Here is a 24,268-nt window from a genome sequence, read left to right on the forward strand (position 1 = left end):
TTCTATAAACTGCTATAACGCTTTACATTTCAGAAGGTCTTAAAATATTCTGTGTCTGCTTTTCCTGATTTACTTCATACCGTAATGTCTTTGTAATTCTTCCTGATTTGTAATATTTTCTATCTACCCTATTTCGCCCATAATCACACCACATCATAAACGATTCTAACTTTTTGTTAATTACAAACAAATTACTTCCATTCTATAAACATGAAAGGGAATGAGGTTGTTTAAATAAATAATTCCATTTGATTTCCTGAATTACAAAATACACTTGATTTGTATTTGAAATTAATCCACTCGAGCACTTTTACAAATCAGCGAACGGTTACTTTCTTTTTGATTATTTCATCTACCTACCAATTAGCAAGTGTTACGATTTTCGAATACTTATCAAAAAGTCAAGTAAAGGCAATAAAAATAAACGTCCACGTAACCATCAGCGACGGGCCAGTGAACAACTGGGTCGCCTTGGCAACGATCGTTGTTAGAAACTTGTCGCGTACCTATGTCCGATTTTCGATGAAATTTGGATTTTAATTTACCAACAAGTTGTATAGAACAAATCACCAAATTATTAACAAATGTCAAGAATAATAATTAATGAATAATTTTGTTACACAAACTATAATAATATATTTCACTGTTTTATGACAAATGCTAGATACTTCCTAAAAACTGATGCATTCTGATTCTGGTGTAAAGGCCATCGTCGATTGAAGTTTCTTCCTAACGTTTCGCTAACTCGAGTGATAATCTTATTCAGAGTTCCTTCTTTTCCCGATGCTAGATTTAAAAGGACCTCTGAAGAAGTTCTCCACTCGTTAGGAAGTACGAGGGCGGTTCAATAAGTACCCGTGTTTGAAGATAGAGGACGTTCCTGAGGGAAATTGGTGTTGTCATCGTGTGCTGCCATCTATCAAACCACGTCAAAACGAATTTCAAACTGATTGATAGGTTAGTTTGGATTTGGCAGCTATTCCACTCAGACGTGCTTCGTTATTTTCGCTAAAATGGAAAAAGAGCAGTATCGTTCGGTAACTCGCTTTTTGTTTTTGGATGGGAAAAAATGCAAGGAGATGAAAACAAAGTTGGATACTGTTTATGGAGACATTTCGCCATCTACGACCACAGTTAGATATTGCTTCAACGAATTTAAACGTGGGCAAAGATACGTTTTTGATAGGAGCGACCAGGAAGCCTGGCAAACGTTGTTACCAAGGAAATCATTTTACGGATTTTTTAGGAAAAGGAAGAACGATCACTGGACAATACTAGAGTGAGTTATTGGACCGCTTCGACAAAAAATTGAAGGAGACACGGACGCATTTGACGAAAAAGAAGGTGCGTTTTCAACACGATAACGCACCGGCACATTCATCAGGAGTTGTTGCCGCCAAAATGCATGAATTACGTTATGAATTTGCTGCCGCACACCCCGTACTCACTCGATTTGACTCCCTGCGACTTCATCTTGTTCCCTACCATGAAGAAATGACTAGCGAGAAAGAAATTTAGCTCAAACGAGGAAGTCATCGCCGAGACAGGGGGGATTTTGGAGAGTTCTACAAATCTTATTTTTTGGAGGGGTTGGGAGAAGTGTGTCTTTCTAAAAGGGGACTATGTTGGAAAACAAAAAAACAAATTTTACGAAAAAGGTGTCTTCATGTCTAACACGGGTACTTATTGAACCGCCCTCGTAACTCCAATCGACGACAATATTGAGACCCGAATCAGGACAGCATCAGTTCACTAACTGACCGCGAAATCTTTTTACCAATTTGTCAGACTTTCTAAGGTTTCCTTACACTTTTTGCGATTGGTACCCACTTTGTCCTTTTAAGGTAACGGACCAAAAAAAAGCGTCAGTATGCTGAAACACATGCTATTGCATAAATCGAAAATGAATTCATGGAATTGTTTTCTTATGCCTTGACTGATACGTTGATACATGAGACATATTTATTATATTGAGCAATTTTTTTCAAGAAAACTGTACCTACGTTTACATTTATATAAATATTAATTAATCCAAGACCTTGAGAAATTAACATTACCTACCTAAATAAAAATATTTTTAATTTTTTGTTATTATAATTAACCGTTGCATCATAAAGGAACAATGTGACTGACTTTTTTCCTGGTTGGCTTTTTAGTTCTGCTTTTACCTTGGTTGGCTAAAAGTGGCAGAGGTTCTGATAAATCCTTTTGGCGAAGACGACGACGATATCGAACTGAATTGGCTGATTGACAGGCATATCAAGGTTAGTACATACTTATAACAAAAACAGAGCACTTTGTCTATTGTTTTCACGAACTTGTTGTTGCATTCCCACATAAAAAACGCCTACCGAAGAAACACTTGAATTCGTGAAATACAATTTGCGTATTTTTATTAGTCATAATTGTTGCAACTGCACTGTAAAAAAATGGAAAAACCGGGTCATAATCGCACCAGGAAATTCCTCAAGTAGTTTCTCGAATAATCACACAATGAGTTTAAAGTTTTGAGAAATTTACTGGCCTATTTCTTGATAGCAAAAAGAATGTAGATAATAAATTTATTCTCTATATGAATCAATCATAATTTCCGTCTTTTTAATTCCCTTTAAGTCGACAAATAGAAAGTATTACTGTTAATTAGTTTTAAAATCCTTTTTCTTTTAATACGCATTTTGATCTTACCTAAATAGAATAGCTGAAAGCGAAAGAAATAAAGAAAATTTACAAGGAACGATTTGTGACTGCTAATTTTTGCTAATTGATTAGGAACTACTAGAAGTTTCACTAGGTCAAGGAACATATAAGTATGTATAAAGGCAATTTAACTGTTTCATTCGGCATGTATTGAGGCCAATTTGGCCACTATCTATAGCAGTTAAGTAATAAGAAATTCGCGCATTGAAAGTGCACGAATAAATTTACAGAACCATTAATTAAGACCCTATTACTTTGGTTCATATAATTAAATATATTTTTCATCAAACTTCTACCGAAAATACGATATTTTTCCCTGATTTCAGGGGCGAATGCGCAAAATTCCTTTCCGCGTAAGGAATCGCATTTGTTCCTTACGAACGGATTTTACTATCCTTCACGCGGAGAATGTTAAAATATATTCTTGATAAGCATTAGGCTTGGTTCCCACTGTACTGCACCCGATACGCTCTCGGTCCGGTAAAATGCGCCGGATTCGGTCCCACGACGCTCCGATATCGATACATTTCAAACAATATTTTATGAAAGAGAAATCGGACTTGTTCACTCATCATCGGTACGTTTTACGTTTTCGGCATTAATAAATCAAAATGTACCACGTTTAAGGTACCCTTTTTATAGGTATTCATATTTTATTAAAAATACAACATGCATTCAATCTGCAAGTATTCTTAAGCATGTCCTGTCTACATCTGAATATCAAAATCAAAACCTTACGATTTTTCCATTATGATTTCGCCGTTGATTGTAGCACATCTTTAAAGCTCGACAGTGGCGTGACAGGAAGAAAAGAAAAGATATAAAATCGCTGACTGTTATCTACCACCTTGATAGGTAGCAGCCATGGTCGTACCGGCAATTTATTTCAATTTTTCATTACTTTTATTGGTCCTCAATAAATAATAGTTATTCTCACCATCAGAAATAAAATATGAACAACACAGAATACGTATGGGTCTATTATTATAAGTACCTGGTAATAACAGCACAACAAAATATACTTATAATAAATTCCTGCGATCATATACATAAACAGTTTCACAGAACATCGATGATATCGATTGGATGAATCAAGACCTGAAGAATTTACATGCATAATTCAATAGTGAACATGAATAGTGTCATAAACCTTTGAGGTGACACGCAACCTGTAACAAGCGATCTTATTAGATACTTATTATTGTCACTCGCGAACAAGGCATTGTCCTTTATCTAATTGAAAGCAAATTTGTAACTGTAAACCAATAAAGTCATTATTATACATATCTATCTACATCATTTCCAATGAAGTACATGCTTCAATCAAAGACAACGCTGTCATGAATTATAAAATTAATTATCAAACACTTCTTTGAGCTATTGAATTAAAAATTTTGAATGCGACGGATGTTTTCACAACGAATCGTAGGCGAACTTTTAAGGGTCGAACACAATTAATGATTTACAAAAGAGAAGCTGCAATTAATCGAGATATGTAACTCATAAATGCTAGTGATCATTTTTAATTATAACTGTAGTAGTTTCTACCCCGATAGTTACGCCACTGCAGCTGTGATACTGCGAACAATAACTAATTACAAACAACTCCTCCGCAAACGTACAACATGTAAATACAGAGTATTTTTTTAATATACCGTAACGTAACCTTTGCATCACATGATTGTGGATTGCGAGGTAGGTTGTGGTATTACCCAACGTTAAATTGTTTAAAGAATATTATGGTAAAATGGGTTAACGTAAGTGTAAAGGAGCGCCAAGTTGTCGCATCTTCATATTAAGAAATACGAGATACACACATGGACCGCAGGATAATATATATTGCAATGTATATTACACCTGAGTATTAAGAAGGGATAATTGACTGATTCTTGCATATTTTTTCATTGTGTAATAATCCAGTTAGTTTTCAATTCGCAAATAATTTTTTTATACCATACAAAGTTGACTTTAATTTAATCAACACTGGTAGAGCAATGAACTAAAATTACAGTTCTAAGACTGTTTAAGTAATCCAAAACAAGTTAAGTACATAAAAATTCCAAAATTATAATTAAAAAAAGCTTTTCGTATTTGTGGATTTGTATTGAATAATGATTCTATATTTTTTTAGCATGTTTTTGTGTCACTCTTGTTTATTTTAAAGTCACTTAAAGGTTTTTATTATTTTACGCCAGTTCTACTACGCGCTTCGTAAACCTTTCACTATACTTTTTTTTAATTCAATCCATTTTTTAACAAAAATACTATCGCGATAACAGTACAAATCATCGTAGCGTTAGAACGTTACAACGTAAACCAAATAAAGATTACGTTTCGTTGTAACAATAACTATTAACACTGTTTTTCTCTAATTGTAAAAGAACATCAGCATAGTGTATTGAGTTGTTGAATACAAACAAAAGAATGTTCATTTGTCGAATGAATTGAATTGACGTTGAGTTCAGAAAACATGTGTGCTAATGAAGGAACAACTAGACGATAGGGTTTATTCTGTTTCATTTAGATGATATTAAATATCAGCAGTGACAACTAATATGTGAAATGAATCAAAACTAATTCAGAATATAAAATTTTATATTTCAACTACACCAACGTTTCGCTTCCAACACGAGACTTTTTCACGACTGTTTGTCCTAGCTGAACAGTATTTGATTTATACGATGCAATTTGTGCAATTGAAAAAACAATTGCTATACAACTCGATAAAAAAATAAATAAATAAACATTTAAAACCAACACAACACTGCTTAACTACGAAAGACAATCTTGAAGAAGGCTCGCATTGGCAGTCGAAACGTTGCTGTAGTTTTTAGAAATATAAAATATTATCTTCTGAATTGGCCTTAACTATTCGAATCGTATACATCTGGTTGTACGCCGTTTAAATGTACATTTAATAATTATTTTAGGTTTTATTACAATGACATGTTACTGTTAACAATAGATTTGCACAATTCATGCCAAGGAAAAAATTTGATATGTATAACATCTTGATAAACTATGACCTTAACTACGGTATTTTTGCAAGGTATATATGTTAATTGTTTGCGTAATTATATGTTAATTTTATTGATTTACCTATACAAGGAAACATCACAAATTTGCAATTTTTAGGAGACACATAAAACTATAAAGAGACGGGGCTTAGGCGTACTGTTAGGATATGTAAGCTGAATTAAGATACTGTTGTTGGGGGTATGTGAAAGTTCAGTTTTACTTCCAGGTGTAAATTTTTATTTGCTATTGCAATTGTTATGGTGTGCCAAACATAAGCATGTATCCATATTGTACCTATAAAACGACCAGTTTCACTTCAAAATACTAATCGAAACAATTTGCACATTCGTGATATTTTAAAAATGGTGCCAAGGTGCTTAAATACAATTTCAAAAGACATCTTCTTAGAAAAAATAAGTTTTCAACTTCCTACGACAGGCACACCCTCAAAAATCTATTTCAATTATCAGTAGATCGTTGCTAATTTTTGAGACATTGTTCAGGGCATCCCTAATACTTAATATTGAAATGATGATAAGGTTCACCGCATACCTTGTAAAGAAAGGTCATGGTTGTCAGTAAAGCGTGTTTCAGGAAGAATTTTAATAAGGTCAACTAAAATTCGGTCACAAACAACCATTGCATTTGATTTAGGTAAATAAATAAAAACAATGTCAGCCATTTCCGATTGATTTTTAAGTATGGTTATTTGTTAATCGATGATTAAGGGTCAATTAAAAATTGTTTTATGCATCTCCTATTTAATTATCGGCAATAAAATTGTAATAATTCTTATATGAAAACTGCTACTATAAACAATCTTTACGGTTTTGGAAAGTGCCAATAAAAAACTGAAATGCTACTGCCTATTACCTAATTGTTAATTATACTACTATGTGGGACAATAAATAAGCTATAAGGATAAGAATATATTTTTTTGCACTCACATAAACAAAGGATATCGAATGAAATACTTTAAGAAACTTTTAAAAGTAGTTAAATGTATAGTGATACGATTCGTAGGTAGATTTGCACCCTATTCGCACATTTGAAAGCAATCAGATGCCAAAGATACTTCTTACTACAACAACATTTTCTAAACAAACAGTGGTTTTTGCAGGCAGGATATATGATTGTCGATGAGATGCACGAGGAACATCCCGAATTACTGAAAGATCAATTTTGGGACGAAGTGGTCCCCAAGGAACTTCCTTACACAGTTGCTTCTGAGCATTATCGCCGAGAAGAACCGAAAGGTTCGGCGGAAAACTATAAAATAAAAGCCTCAGATGCACTTTACGCAAACCTGGTAACGCCTCATCGCAAAAACAACATGGTAGATGACATGTATGCCGATTACGTAAGAAGCACCCTTTATCAAAAAATATTCTTCCGCGTTCACGTGAATTTTACATCATTGCCTTTTTTTGTTTTAGGAGAGCGTAGACACTCCCATTGTCGAACGAAGAAAATCATCAAATTGGTTTAGCAGACAAATTTCAAAAACTAGAGGATCTATACGATCATCATCTACAGCTTATTCCTCTGGAGGACTCTTTGGAAGACCTCGAGGAAATTCTGTGTACGCCAGCCCAGAAGCTGGACAAGTTGGTGCTCAAGCCCATGTAAAGTTATCTATTTATGACCGGATCGTTGGTAGACGATCGAGCAGAAATCAGAAAATCATTCAGAAACCAGGTATATAAACATTTACAATACAAACACCCTAGCGCAGATGAATATAGTATAACGTTGAGATTGCAAAATGTTTAAAAAGGCTTTAGAAAGGTTTCAAGGTTGATATCATTACGCTGAGAGTGGAAAAATGATAAAAAAATGTGAAGAAAGTATTCCAATTTCAGGTATGGTTAAAGCTCCGGGTCCTGTTCCAATTAAAGGTCGTCCAAGGATCCCAACACCTGACGTAACCAAAGAAGTACTGGACAGAGATCGTTTGGCGACGTCCATCAACATGCAGAACCAAATCTCCGCAGGGGTGACATTAGTACCTCAGCAAATAAGTACTGGTTATCCCAGTTATGCGGCAGGAACCGATATGCCAGTGGTACAAGTGGTCCTATCTCCAATTCAGGAATTAGATGGTAGCAATTCGGGCAACAACACTCTACATCCTAATCAACCAAGCACTGCTGCTCTTGCCAAAGCGATCCTCTCGCCTGGAATAGGACCAGTTCTGGCACCGGTTAGCGTGCCCATGACCGTATCACAACTCACTTCTCTGGGCTTGTCCTCCGTCACGAATAGTCCCATGCTGACAAGATCCTTTGGAAACCACATGGAGAGTAATCCAACCTTTGTGAACGCTTTCCATTCAACCATTCCTCCAGAAACACCAAATTCCCAAAGGATTTCCTTGACGGAGGTGTCAGCAGCCGACGATCCAGAAAGAAACATCAGCAGCAGAAGCAGCGAAACGTCCATGGGATCGGAAGGATCGAACGATTCCAAGGATAGCAAAGGATCCATGCAGTCCAACACGACAGCCTCGGTAGCGTCCAAGAGAAGCATTCCAGAAATAGACGAGAGAACGGCGGATCCGAGCAGCGTCTTGAAGTCTGTGAACTCCAGCAACTTACCCAATGTGCCCAGTACGAATGATACAACGGCATTGTTGCCTAATGTTGCGTCCCATAACTCGATATCATCAGTTGAAGAGCCCCGAAGCCGAAAAACGTCAACGGTTTCAGTGAGCGCGACGGCGAATTCACCAAAGAGAGGTGAAGTTTACGTATGAGAATGGACGTGGCGATTAATAAATGTGAATATAGCGAATTTTTTCGACGGACTTACGATAACAAATAGATAAATAAAAGTGTGATATAGGACTATTGCATAGATGGTAATTATAGAAAGATGCTGTCAAAAAGCGAATGAGAAAATAAGAAAGTCAACTGTTCGGAAATGTAGCAATCTATTCTTCGACAGATGCAATACGAATTACTATGTATAGTAGATTATAGGTCAATTGACTAGACATGTTCTTGATTAGATATTGACGGAAACGGTCATTTATTTATACGACGTTTCGTACCGGAGTGATCGATACTTATGTGGTTATTTAAAATATGTACATCATATTAAGTATGTAAAAATTTGGTAGGCTCATTGTTACAAACAAAACAATTGGGCATTGATGACTTTTGTCTGTAATTTTTGTAAATTATTATCCAACAAATAAAGAACCAATGTTATAAATATTGTCTGATTAATTATTTTAAATAAATTATCAATAAAATAATTCGAAGTGGTCTGTATTCTGTCGAAACTGCCAGACGCGGATCGCGATTTCGATCTTTTTACTGCTGTCTTAACAGTGCCATTTAGAAAATACTACAAATGGCGCGGTAAACGCCATCTGTAGCACGATGCTACATTTTAGGATTACGTATGCTCCAACAAGGTCCACTTGTGTGGATATCTACTTGCTGAAAACGAATTCCGGCGTAGCCAACCTCCACGTGATAGGCACGTTAGGTTAATCGAATAAAATAATGGCGTTTACCGCGCCATTTGTAGTATTTTCTAAATTATCAATAATCAATCAAATTTTGAATTTAAAAATGATAGAAAAAGACTATTTACGCCGATATCAAAATTCAAGAATTTAATTTAAATTTACAAGAGTCGATATGATAGCTGGATTTTCATCGCGTAATAAGGATTTCAACCTTGGGTTGGTTTAAATTGGACGAATGGACAATAAGACCAAACATGTATTTTAAATTTTTCCCTATAAAAATGCAGATACAAGCAAAGGATAATAAGAACTTTAATTTTATTGTTCTTTTTCTTAGTTACAGTTGTACACTTCTATCTCATTTGGCAAATATGTGTGGACGTGTGTACGTATTTCTAAAAGATATAAAGATACACAACAAATAATTAGAATTAGAATTATTTTCACGAATTAACATTAACAATTTTTATTAGGTAAGTATTTCATAAAAGCATTTTTAGATGAAGAGTTTCTCAATAAATATAAATATTTAAATTTTTACGGTAAAATCTTAACGATTTCTGAATTACAACAAGTAGCGCCCTAATCAGAATTTACTTAAACGATTGAATAATTGATTAGGTTAGTAAAAAAAATTATTTAAGAACGAAATTTAAATTAGTTTTAATAGTTTTCTGTGATCTGTATTTGATTCTAGAATGTATTTCGTCTTCTATATGATAGATGGCGATGATATTAACTTAATGGTTATTTAAGTAACTAATCTTAAGTCATTTTAAAAGCCAATGGGTAAAAAACTTGTGGTCATCTAGTATCAGTAGACAATAGGACTGTACAAGAAGCTTTTAAATCCATTTATGTTTAAAGGAAACACCTGAGGGAACCGCTGTGTAATAAAAAAATATTATTGTGGTATAACAATAAAAGTTTTGTAACTTTTACGAGTTTACATCTTATTCTGCACATGATAAAATTTAAGAAAATCCAAAATCCCTATCAAGTCCCTACTCCTGTACCTCAATGAAATTATCCTTTTAATCTATGTTTCTACTTTATTTAGTAATTCTACCAGAAATCTGAAAACAGCTTTTGTAAATCATCTGGTGATCCAAAATCCAACACATATCAGTTTTCGGAAAATACTTTTCCATGTACCCTAGATGATTTTCAATTGTTCGTAAACAGGTGAATCGAAGTGTACGTACGCACGTAAATACACTTATAATGTAATGTATATCGAGTTTTGCGTGATGTCGAAGAATGAACGGAGCCTTTGATATCACAACAAATTTAATTTCGTTAAATTAGCCCATGCGCTGGACGAAAAAATAAACGAATCCGAAAGGTAAACGAACTTCTTATTCTGGGTGCGTACGAACCCCTGCTGCTGCCCACTTACATGGTCCGGTTTCTTAACTGTACACTCATTTGCAACAAGAAGGTCTTTATTTTGATTATTATTTATCAGAAGCGCGCCAATTTTTTAACATTAAAGCAACAAAAAGAAAATCCTACTGAAAAACAATAAAAAGCTGGACGTCTCAGTATCAAAATTTTAAGACTCCGAAGCCTAAACTTTTTTCAGTGATATGCACTCAAAAATATCTATAATTATACAGAATGTGGTTAAATAAAACACTAAAACCCAAAATTCCAAATAAAAACCTTTAAAAAAAACTACAATGTGTTTCGATATCCTCCAAGGTCTTTTTGCTCTAACTAATGGGGTACATCTATGTATGGAGAAGGATAAACTGACTTGGGGTTAGTGAAATAATTGAATTCTTCGCAGACAAAGTCACGGGTAACAGCTGGTGATAGATAGAGTACAAATGGAATATTCGGGAAGTTTTCAGTGAGGTAAACATAGTGCGGGAAATCAGAAACGTCTGAATCACTACGATGGATAAGAGACCATGTTAAAAAAGAGCATTGGAAAGACAGGTAGCAGTGAACAACTGCATCGGTTAGTGCATGAGCCATTTTCGTCATCAATTGCCTTGGAAGTAGTTACAGTAGTACCTAAGATTTCTTGAGATATTGCCAAAAATACGCGTTAGCAATGGTTTTTCTGTAGTCACTGAAGCTAAAAGTCATGAAAACGCTAAGGTTCTTATCTGTAATAAAAGTTCATCTAAACTTCACTAAAACGCTATGACAAGCGCCTCTCGTTTAATAAATTCAAAATTGCAATTGAACAGTATGTTGCAGTAGTACGAGTGGTATTTAATACTAATTTATTTAGAGGACGAGGAGGAACAAAATCAAACGAAAAGAAAACTCGCTGCCAGCCGAGACAAATTACTAACAAGGACTTGAGAGATAATTGCCTGCAGGTGCTCTCGTTTCAATTGTTCGTCTGCTGTCTTCAATAGTGTGTAATATCCGAACAGATTTTCTGATAAAAATTCATATGTATACGTACTACCTACATAAGATAATAACAACAAAACAGGAATCGGCTTTGTCCAGACTGCAGCAAATATTGCAATACAAAGGCTAATTTGAAACAGAAGACATACATATGTCTACACTACAAGTATGTTTATGTTGGTATCGAGAACGTACACATATATAATACACATCAAAACTAAATCGTCACATATGTTTATCTATAGAATATCCTCAAGATGTTCATCTTGGTCCTAATCTCTTGTAACCATCTCGTTTTGGATATGATCGAGATATTCCTCTTGATTCTTTATTTCTGACTGTTGTGTCACATGCCTTAGGATCGTCGTTTTCCTCGCTGTGCAGTACGTGGTTCCACTGCGATGTCCGTTTTTATTTTCCTTCTTTTCATCTGTCCATTGTTCGTATTAACGGTATCTCGTACGAGCATTTGTCAAAACGGCCAATTTATCGCTGGCATCCCCGTCAGTAGCCAATACGCAAACGACGTGCAAATATTTCTTATTCCGTTTTAAAATCGACGCTTATTAATTTTTGGCGTGGACACTTCTCCTTCGAGTAACGGTTCGAGATCCATTCAGGCTAATCCAAAAAGAAAGGACCAACTGCGATAAGGATAAGAAAAATTGCACTCACGCGTATTCAGAAGAAGAAAACATTCAGTTGTTTCCCCAAAATGCAACTGAATAGAGAAAATTGATAGCAGGATTAAATCCTCAGAAAAACTTGATGGGAAAATGAATCAGAATAGTTTAAAATAAAGTAGAAAAAGTCCTTGAGTAATGTGGTGTTTTTGGATTCCACCAAGACTAGTTTTTCCATTATGGGGTGTCAAAGTTGGCCAATATTGGTTTGGCTAATTGGCTAATTCATGACCGATTTTGACGATTGAAAAGTTGATTCTTTTATAGTATCGAACATACTTATGAAGAACTTGAAAGAATTTTTTTAGTAGCACTTGAAATAAGAATGTTGCGATTAAAAGTCAAACAAAAACACCATTTTTTGATGGAAATATTGAAATTAAATACATACTGAAATTAGTCAGAACCGAGTTTTATATTGGAGTTTAAAATTACAGAAAAGGTTTCGTCAATTTTGACCCTCCCCCCTGCAATAAGTAACCTTAGATCGTCCATTTCAAAGGATAAATTTTCATTAGCGATTTTTATTCCTTTTTATCTACATCCAAACGAATTTATGAAATAACCTCGTCAAAGCAAGAGTTCTGCAAAAAAAACTGTCATAAAAATTTATATTCAACAGTGGTTCAGAAGTTTCGACGCGTTTCAAACTTTTATTGGTTCGTTGCATGTAACCGTGGACATTTCGCATGAAAGACCGGTCTTGAAAGGAAAGGGTGCAGTTGATGAATTCCGGCGCTCATTTTACTTGCAAATAAGGGCAGTGTGGGCCGGAAAATTAAGAGCGCAATTGCAAAATTGTCCATTAAACAAGTGTGAAAATTTATTACTCTCAAAAGCTGAAGTACGTGTGTGTCTGTGTGTGGATGTCGGAAAAAAAATATTGCCACAAGAAGCAACGTAAATCCTTCGCATGGGACATCTCGATATTATTAAAAGGAGCTTGTCACTGTACGAATAAATAAAGTAACGAACGCATTTGGTTAACCGACTTACAGGACAACAAAGTTGCAAAATTTATCACACCATTTTTGAGAGGACACATAAATGTTTTCTCACTTGAACATTTATATTTTCTAGAAAATACTACAAATGGCGCAGTGAACGCCATCTGTAGCACGATGCTACATTTTTAGGATTACGTATTCTCCAACAAGGTCCACTTGTTTGGATATATATCTACTTGCTGAAAACGTTTTCACACAAGTGGACCTTGTTGGATAATACGTAATCCTAAAATGTAGCACGTGCTACAGATGACGTTCACTGCGCCATTTGTAGTATTTTCTAAAACGCACTGTTAAGACAGCAGGTAAAAGTTGATCTGTGCTCTGTCCGAGCTGCCTGCGACGCGCTGATGAGATCCAAAAAGATCGAAATCGCGATCCGGGTCTGGCAGTTTCGACAGAATACAGACCACTTCGAATTATTTCATTTATATTTTCTGTTTCTATTCTTTCGAGATTCCGTGTGTGTCATCAACATAGTCTGTACTCCTCTACTGGTTGTATTCTCATCAGCACAAACAACCCAACTCTCATTAAACTCCATAATATTTTGACGGACATCTGCCAGACGGCTGCCTGTCGTCGTCTAGATCAGCGGTTCCCAAATGGTGTTCCACGGAACCTTGCTGTTGCGTGGAAGGGTAGTAGGGGATCCGCGAGATTTTAAAGAAAGTCAGCATCTACCACTCGTTTTACACACGGAAGTGAGATGACATTCAAGAGAAAGAGTTAGAAAACCTATTTTTTACATCCGTTATTCAAGTCGAACTACTGCATGATGAGAACTGGATATTGAAATTGACTTATTTGGTCGATAAGTATAGATAAACTCAACGAAATTAGTAGATCCTTACAGTGAGGAATCACAACTACCCATAAATGATTGATCCATGGAACCTCAAAAAATCCTTGAAAGAATGTTTTCCAGAGAAATTACAGGACAGCTACTGAGTACAGAGCCCATTCGTAAATCAGACTAAACCATCAATGTTAACAGTATCGGTGTTGATTGATATTAAAAAACCTCTCTAAAAGAAAAATCCGTATCAGCTGATTCAAATTTGAATAACCTTTGGATCGAACTTAAAGATGAATACCCAGCAGTTGTTGAGAAGCTATTAGCTGTTATATTGGTTCCTGTTTAAGTTAGTATCAATTTACAGTGGTCTTAAACGTAAAACTATTTTATCAGTTCACTCTTCGCCGAGATGAGGTTCCGCCAAAAAAGGGTGGGTCAAAAAGGGTTCCATATCAAAACAAAAATTGCTAACCGCTAGTTTAGATTGAAGGGAGTATCAAGCTTTAGGAGGTAATCGTTGTGTAGAATTTTAAAGATATACCACCAATATGAGTACATTTTTACATCCATTACAGATGGTTGTAGTTTATTATACACATGGAGTATGTTCTTTACTCTTTCGAGTTTTAAAAAAATAATATTTAAGGGTAAAGTAATGACGAAAAGCAAAACGAAAAGGCACTTCGACTAGCCGACCGTTGTCTTTTTCGTTTTGCGCTCCGAATGATCATTCTTTGCAGCAATGGATTAAATCCCGAACAATAGAGCCACGATCGTAATTAACATTAATGGTCTTTTCCATCGTCGATAATGGTACTTCTTTGTAGCAATAAGTTCATAATTCATAGCAATAACTTAAGAGGCGACTCTTTGCCAACATTGTTCGCGGACTGAACGATAGAAAACTCACGATAAAAGACATAAACAATACGACCGTTCCTCGCTCTCCTCTCTGCCTGACCGCATGAAGATAAGAAGACCTTAGAACCAGCTCGCTAGGCCGTCTCTCCGTGGCCTACACATCTACAGGGCGATTGAAATATCAGATCCGCAACAGCTGAAATACAAAAAACTCTTGGCGATATCATTGGATCTCGTCAGCACACCGTATGTCATACAAACCAACTCTACCTGATGCTTTTAGACAGCTAGATTGTCCTTGATCATTTCCAACAACCTTTAAAAGTGATACATTCGAAGCAGACGCATGGTAATCAATAAATTCATAGGTACAGGCCTGACGCTGGAAGCTGGCGGAAATTTTAAAAGGGCGTGCATGCGCGGTGGCAAAAGTAGGCAGTTTTAGGTATAAAGATTGCAGCCCTCATTCTTCAGTATTCCTATCAGGGGCGCAGATTAAATATTTAAAAATAGGGATCAGTGAGCAAGTAATGGACATACAAACAGAAGAACTAATTGTTGATGTTGGTGACAGTGATAGAGATTCCCATGATGACAGTGAATGTGAAAGCTAACTATAAAACAAAAACAATAGGTTAATTTTTTCTTTTTATTAAATCATGTTTTTACATTATTTTCTAGTAGGTACGCTACTGTCCTATCTGTATTAATACTATAATTAACGCATACTGAAAGCTTATTTGTGTATCGGTTTCAAGTGACTTACCCAAATAGGTCATAAATGGGCAAGTACCTGCGCGACCTCTCGCCAGCTTTCTTCGTCAGACCTGTACATTGCTCGCTGCTCTGGCTAAAGGTGCGTTTACATCTCAGCACGAACACATTCGAGGCAAGGCGAGGCGGAGCAGATGCTTCGTTTGCATCCTCGAGAACTCTGAACGAACGAAAGCGGCAGTCATTCGTCCGTACCTACCACGCATTTTGTTTGTTTGGTTGGTGACAGCCCCGAGAGAGACCGTCTACAGTAGGACGTGCTCGTTCCGCTTCACCTTACCTCGAACGTGTTCGTGCACAAATGTGTACGCGCCTTAACACTGTCCGCTTGTAGTTGTCGTGTGTCATGTTTACGAACCATTTTCTACAATACCCTGTATGCATACGTGTAGGTAACACGATCGGATATGAACGCACAAGAAAATATAAAACCCTTATTAGGCGAAGAGCCAAGCTTTAACCTCGGTTATATTGCAGGGTGGGCGGTAAACATTATACTTATTTCCGATGCTGAGGTAACTCGGGGTTAATTAAACGAAAAAACAAATGACGACGATTCTTATTAAATTATCGCAATTATACGCTGTACGCTGTAGTAATAACAAAACAACGATTCGATGCAACATTGTATCTGAATGTTCGGAACTGTGTTTGTATGTACGTGCATACCTATAATAGTATGTCGCCTGAGATTCCGCGATTATGATTTACGTCCGCACTGAGAGCATTTTACGCTTTACAAAGTTTTTATTTAAAATCGACGACCTTTATAAATGCACAGTCGTTATTTTTACTTAGTTTCTCATCTCTTGGCTTCTCTTCTTTACTCATCGTACTTCGTTTTGGTCGCTTTCGGCCAACAATAAATCAAAAGTTGTTTAATAAATCTATTCGGAGCGGGATGGTGGATTTATGTATACAATTACGCTTAATAAAAACCCCGTCACCATGCGCATGCGAATTAATCGAACAAAAATCACAAAATGAACAAGCCGCGCCGATCAAATTAAGTCCGGATCTGTACAATAACAAATGAAGAAGCACATCACCGGACTTCACGCTCTAGATTCTATCACATTAGAATAATTGACCTGTTCCTCTTTTTTTGCATACAATATCTACTTATGCCTGATCCATCTTGTTGTTAAGTGTTCATTTATTTAATAATTATGTAATGTCAAAAATAATTGACGTTTATGTCATAACTAATCAAAAATTTTTATGCTCCTAATTCATTTTAACAACACCTTCAGATATGTCGTTCAATAGCACGAAACAAATTGCACATCCTTTAACATTTCCGACGTAGTACGAGTTCCTTTGTTTCACGATCTAATCTCTATAGTCCTGTGCCAAGGAAATAAATGATGGTAATCGCCTAATCGCCTCCTGCGATTGGAGACGAAGCAAGAATGTCGATGGTCGCGTTACGCGGCGCCATCGGTTCATAAGAACATAAACATGTCAGGAAAAATGCGCTTTATACCTATGCCTTTAGATTTCATTGCCATTCGACTTTTAAAATCGAATAGACGTAACGACCCAACTCGATTCGCAATGCATAAAACTCGCACTTTACTGGAACGTACGAGACATTGGTACGCGCCCGTAAAGAGCGTTGTCGACTAAGCGTACACAAAGCGGCACACAAGCGAGCGACACGCTTCAAATTTAGGAAGCATTTTTCGGTTTATGGACTTGACTATAAATTATATTTGATGAAATTCGAAGTCTTTTTATAGGAATAAACGGTAAATACGTATATTGAATGATTTTCTAGGTAAGTGTTGACATTAACGTATCATTGTTTCGCCTCACGCATGAACTTGAATATTCGATCAATAATATCGATTGCTATGTTTGGTACAGTGCGCTTGTTGTTAACGTACGGCGATAATGACGACAGCAATTCCCGGAAATAAGCGAGATCCAAACAAATGCATATGCGACGTGGGAGTATCGAGTTGGGATCAGTAAACTCACAATGGCCACCCCGCTGCCGTTGATTGAAAATCATCCTGGCACGGGTCAGGAAGGTTAGCTCCTCGGCAGGACCGCATTAAAGAAGATCCGAGACGTCCCGTCCTCTGCATATATATATACATATACATAACAGACATATTCGCGACCGTTATCTAAGATATTTTCATGTAATAACGGGCATAATAGAAAACACATCGTACTGCATACAGACATTGTACGTAATAACGCCAAAGAATGTGTATGCTGTGCGTGTATGGCACTTATGTGCATTGAAACAGATGGTTCGCAATAAAAAAAGACCAGTGGTGTTATTTTCGCGAAGATTTCTCAAGATAACACAGAATACCATCAGTACCAGCGCAGAGAGGCTTACGATGGTGCTTTTTGATAATGGCCAACGCAGCCACATTGGTAGATTGATAGATATTGTACGATTTCAGTTAATTTCATTTAATGAATGAAAAACATCGCCGGCTACGCCGTTGTTACTGCGACGATGTGCGATTAAACGAGCGATTTCATTTTCAACAATCTTACCGGTTTAGCGTCATCGGCTTCTCCTCTTCGAGTGTAGCGGATTTTTCGTCAATAAATTAACGTACGCAGAAATTCTCTACAGTTATCTGGTAACAGCTAATGGATAAGTATAAAAAATTTCTTACAAAATGCTATAGAAAACGGTCAACACGCAATTTTAACCCTGTATTAAGCCTTAAATGAAGTGTTAACGTTATAAGTGTGATGTTAAATATGCAGTTAATATTAATACAAATCGACAAAAGTGTAAAAATCTCTTATAGCAGAACGTTATTCTGTAGAATTTTCTTTTCGTTTTGGGTGCATTTGACATAGAATCGATAAAATTGATTGGGGGACCGTTAAGTTGGTCGATTTCTTCCGAAACGTAGGTAGGCAGCGAATTCTGGGATCGTTTAATAACGGTAACGGCAAAGATTTAATTAATGTCCGTTCTCTTGTACCCTCTCGGACTGTAAATATATCAGGCGTAAGTGTTTTTTCATGTAATGGGAATACACCTTTCGTACATACTTGTAAGTAACGTGCCTGATATTTATAGGACGAAAAGGAAGATGCATAGCCTGCTTTAGTCCTGACCGGCATTATCATATATTTCCCTTTACCTCCGAGAAACGTGTCCTTGTTTTTTGCATGTATTTACATGAATTTTCTCTGACGCTTTCCTATAAACGTTAACAATTCATAACACCTCAAGCTAACGCATAACAATAGCGCAAGTTTAACTCAAACTTCAAGGATTCGGTGGCTTCTCCAACTTTTTCGCGTCAAAATTTCACAAAGACAAACTTATTTCTATATTTTAGTTTTGGTCATTCATGCATGAACCGTCTGACCAATCGCTACGCACTTTTTTCGAAAACTCGAGTAAGTAAAATCTCATGTGTTCTACTGAATGTCCCTAGACAAAAATTTTCAGTCTCTCTCCAGTCTCTCACAGTCTCTCAGTTATTGCCTAGGCGTTTTTATGGATCTCTCACAGTCTCTGTATGAAAGACTCGAACGATAAAATTGTTAATTCAGAGATTCGAGTCTCTCACAGAGAGACTGAATGAATAAAACTGAAAAATTGAGAGACTCGAGTCTCTCGTAGAAAGACTGGGATCTCTGAAATATGTTGAACTTGGAAAATTTTAACCATGTCTATCGAAACACCACTTATGGAGAGATTCGAGTCTCTTGTTCAGAGATTCGAGTCTCTCGTTCAGAGACTGGATACGAAATGAGAATCTCTCTATGAGCGACTCGAGTCTCTCGTTCAGAGACGCTAAACAGTTTTTTTGACAGTCTCTCGACAGTCTCTCTCAGTGACACCAGAAAGACTCGATGAGAGACGGAGACTCGAGTCTGGCTTTCAGAGACTCTGAGAGACTGAACATTTTTATCTCGGGGGGACAAACTTCTTATAAAACACTCATAGAGCAACAGTTTCCAAGGGAAACGTCTGCGAAGGCCGGAATGTGAGTGATAAGAATTTTCGCGTGAAGCTCTGGAACCCTGAAATACATTTTTGCAACATGATTGCTTTCCCTTTATTGTTTACTTAACTGACTCGAGCGTGCATAATAAAAGATCGACCTTTAAACGTTGACCATCACCAGTCTGAAACATGACACCGCTGACGATATTATGATGTCCTTTGAGTAATAAAAAAGCCGCCTCCACCAGCTCGAGCACTCTGCGTTCGTTCCACAAACCCGAGTTGAGAATTAACGAATGACGCCCACAAAAGGATCACAGCGTATGCCCATGACTGGCGTAGGTATACATATCCAGGACGTGTATGCTTTACATGTGCGAACTGGCATTAAAAGTCCCACAAAGATGAATTAAATTTAAACCGCAAAGCCTAGTAATTAGAAACATTTCTTCGCACCAGGCGAACCACGAACTTTATGAACTGGACTCGAGACTCGAACTACGTTAAACTTACATCTTTATTGCTTTTCTACTGGTATGGCATAAAAACACAGCACACTTATTATATCTATAGTATACCACGACAGGTTTGACGAATATCAAGGGTTAGATAGAAGTGTGTGTCCATAGAGGGCGCTGACTGCGGTATTATTTACCGATTTCACCGTAAAGAGGGCGCTTCGGAAGTCAATACGATATAGGTTGGCAGGATTACAGGCGTACTAGAATCAGAAACATAAGTTAAAAGGAGCAGAGGTAGACCTAGATTAGAATCATCATCATCATCATGATGATCGTAAGGTCACATTACACCCTTAACTATTCGCGAACAGTAATCTAATCTAGGTCTACCTCAACTGCTCTTAACTCCTATTTCCGCTTCTAATATATCTCTGACTAGACCTTCATGCCTGAGAAGGTCTCCTACCAACCTATCTCCTCTATTTCTTATTGACTTCCATAGAGTCCTCTGTTCTATTCTTTCCAATACCTCTTCATTTCTAACCTTATCTATCTACAGTATCCTCATCATTCGCCGATAACACTACATTTAAAACGCTTCTGCACTACATTTAAAACGCTTCTAACCTTTTCTTATCCGCTTACCGTGCACCGTCAAGTTTTTCTAAAATAATGGCATAGAAATGACTTCTTTTTATTGTAAGCGATTTAACCCTGTGCTATCCTCTGCTTTATATCCTTACTACTCCTTCTGTCCTGACTTATCTGACTTCCTAGATACCTAAAATCAGCCACTCCTTCTAGTTTTTCGTCTCCTATTTTTATTTTCGCTCTTTCCCTAACATACTTTTCTTTCCTTTGCGTACCAGTATTTTTGTTTTACTTTTATTTATTTTCATACAGTACTGTTATGTCAATACCGCTTCTATTTTATTTAAAGCTATCTCTAACTCCTCCTTGCTTGATGCTAATACTGCTATATTATCTGCAAATCTAAGCATACTAATCTTTTGTCAGTTGTACTGTCTTTAATGTCTTTAATGATGTTGATTGTAGATTGGAATACTGTCCAGAAATAGTTAATTATGTAGGATATTGTAGTTTTAGGGAAATGGAAAGATTATCTCAGGATAGGAATCTGTGGAGGTGCGTTTTCAGCCAGCTTTGGGATTGACAGCCCTAATATGATACCGATGATCGTATTTTTTAAGAAACTATTTGCTGTTTATTTTGGGGAATGCTGTATCACAGAATAAATATGCATACCCTGACACCACTTTATGCGAAATTGTTTACATAGTTTAAGTTGCATTTCTGTATCCGACCTTCTTAGTAACAACACCGTTTATGATTTTCCAACGACATGAGAGAGGGACTCGTTTAGATTGGCGTTTATTTTTACTCGTTGCAAATTTAATGTCAGCCTGTACAAAATCACTTTCTGTAATACGATATCAAACAGTTCAACTGAAACGTTGGAGCTTGTTAATTATTTAGTTATGCAGGCATACAACGCGAGTTGCATTTCATACTTACGCTGGAGAAGTTAGTGGAATACATGCTCTAAAAGACTATTTTGAAAATAATTAAAAACTATAGTATCAATAAATTGAGTCAATAGTTTACTATCAAAAGACGAAACGTTACCCTAAATAAAATTTTCAGTCTCTCAGAGTCTTTTCAGCGTCTCTGAGACTGTCTCTCACAGTATTTCACAGTCTCTCAGTTATTGCCTCGAACGATAAAATTGTTAATTCAGAGATTCGAGTCTCTCACAGAGAGACTGAATGAATAAAACTGAAACATTGAGATCTCGTAGAAAGACTGGGATCTCTAAAATATGTTGAACTTGGAAAATTTTAACCATGTCTATCGAAACACCACTTATTGAGAGATTCGAGTCTCTCGTTTAGAGATTTGAGCCTCTCGTTTAAAGACTGGATACGGAATGAGATTCTCTCTATGACCGACTCTAGTCTCTCGTTCAGAGACGCTAAACAGTTTTCTTGACAGTCTCTCTCGGCGACACCAGAGAGACTCGATGAGAGACAGAGACTCAGGTCTCGCCTTCAGAAACTCTGAAAGACTGAACATTTTTATCTCGGGTTGGCACTGGTTTAAGAAATAGGTAAACCACCCCTATCTTGATTATGATTTTGCACGAAAGTAAAGGAGAGAAATTTAAAATGTATTTTTTGAGTTTCTTGTAAGATCTTGCATCACTCATGGCTCAGAATTGTGAAAAACAAAATAGGAACTACAACCTGATTGTTTTTTATAAAACTCATTATAACTAAGAGTTTCAGACAGAAAAGAAAATGATGCAGGGAATTTTTCGAATATTAAATTTAATTAATAATAACTACCCAGGTAGGTACTGAATGTGATGATCCTCGTCCTCCAAATTGTTTTCCGTGTCTATAAAAATTCTAAACGATATTTTTACGACCTTAACGACTTCGACATTAAATTATCCATATGTTCTATTCTTTTGTAAACATAATCTTTTATTGCCCATATACTTAAAAATTCAAAACTGTTTAATGTCACCATAAAAATACTTAAAATGGATAATCACTGTGTGATCTGTTGGTGCTTATCACCTGTTGAAAAACAATAATTTCGTATCTCTGAAAGCCACACGTCTTAAGTGAACCGTTAGTGCCCTACAGAAGTCGAAATAAAATTTATCGAGATCCTGAAATTTCTTAACAGAACAGAACCAGAAAAAATAATCAAATAAAAAAAGTGTGGCAGTCGTCGAGACCGTTAGTCAGAATAGTTGTTTATTTTTTTCAGTTAAGTTACTGATTTACGACAACTATCAACAGGTGTAGCAGTATGTGATTTTGGTCGTAATTTTTACGTATTTCCTAGTGGTTTACTTGTTTTTAGAAACATTTAGAACCTAGGAACAGTATAAAACACTTTAACGCCTTCAATTTGTCCTTGTTTATGAAACTTCTATCTGCTATTAGGTCCTGTTATGTCTTTCACTACAAAAAAGTCAAAGGGAGGATCATATAAAATTTGGAACAACTGAATAGAAAAATTAATTCTAATAATACTGTATACGGATACAGACAGTCAAAAATATTTCTTCAGTGGTTCTTCATGGTTAATAACGTCTCTACTTCTTTGTATTCATTTCAAAATGATAATTAAACTGTAACTTTCAAGTTTCTTTACCGCATATAGCTTCAAAACCTACAAAAACATGTAAGCTGTACTTTGTTTTTGGTGAAACAATTTTCTTAATCTTTTTTGTCTTTTTTTTAGATCATGACCTTTTTTATAACTTTTCGTTTCATTTCAAGGCAAGGTATCGTAGGTTTTGAGACAAAAAGTTGTTACATTTTGCACATGGGTAAAAGTTTTTTGTTTTACTTTTTTACGGACAAAACACGAATAGAAGTTCAAAAAGTGTGTTTGAAGTTCATTGATGTCAAAAACCAGTCCCGAGCGAGTTGAATTTACTTATTACACAAAATGTGGTTGGATGACAACAAAAATATAACAAGAAAGAAAACATGCAATTAAAAATAATACAAGAGTTATAAGTGATAATAAAACTGAGCTACAATTAGTGTTATTACCATTTTATACAACTAAGTGTGAATTACATCGGAAAATAATGCTGCTCCAACGTTTTTCACTTTCACACGAGTTATGAAGATCTAAACCGAAAATTTTGTCAAGAAGAATGTAGAATATTTAAGATACAATTTTTATTTTATGAATAATTACTCCTTAAAGTTTTGTAGATAATAGTTTGTGTAATAATAAATTTGTAATAAAAACCATTTTTCAATATCAACTCAATTATAAAACAAATTTGTGATTCGTATAACGTGAATTAACTCCTGCCACTTCGCCGCTTTTATGAGTTCAAAGGTTACCATCACATAACACATTAATTAAATTAATTAATTGCTGTTGCTAATAGATTTCAGTTTCGCTCATCATAATAAGACCGCTTCCTCTTTGATCTGCAGTGAAAGACGAAAAAGTTGTTGCAGTTCTTCGTGTTAATTATTTATTAGCGTATTATAACGGATTACGCAACTCATACAGATAATATTATGTTAGATACCAATCATTTCTTTTACTTTTTAATATGAATAATAATCACTCTGTATGTTATTTCAAAAAGGAAATATTTTAATGGACATTAAAT

The 24,268-nt window shown here is 35.9% G+C and overlaps 1 protein-coding gene across 2 annotated transcripts in view; it reads left to right on the top strand.

Moving 5' to 3' along the window:
- LOC108744230 overlaps nt 1–8,925 on the top strand; it is a 43,789-nt gene extending 34,864 nt beyond the window's left edge. For both annotated transcript variants that reach the window (XM_025976738.1, XM_018479888.1), the window contains 4 exons: nt 2,157–2,264; nt 6,836–7,075; nt 7,152–7,413; nt 7,578–8,925. In XM_025976738.1, coding sequence (XP_025832523.1) covers nt 2,157–2,264; nt 6,836–7,075; nt 7,152–7,413; nt 7,578–8,470 — 1,503 coding nt within the window. In that variant the 3' untranslated portion in view covers nt 8,471–8,925. The remainder of the gene's footprint in view (nt 1–2,156; nt 2,265–6,835; nt 7,076–7,151; nt 7,414–7,577) is intronic.
- Nucleotides 8,926–24,268: the final 15,343 nt, after the last annotated feature.

The sequence above is a fragment of the Agrilus planipennis genome, unplaced genomic scaffold, assembly GCF_000699045.2.
Source record: "Agrilus planipennis isolate EAB-ADULT unplaced genomic scaffold, Apla_2.0 scaffold13, whole genome shotgun sequence".
In the NCBI taxonomy this organism is placed as follows: domain Eukaryota; kingdom Metazoa; phylum Arthropoda; class Insecta; order Coleoptera; family Buprestidae; genus Agrilus; species Agrilus planipennis.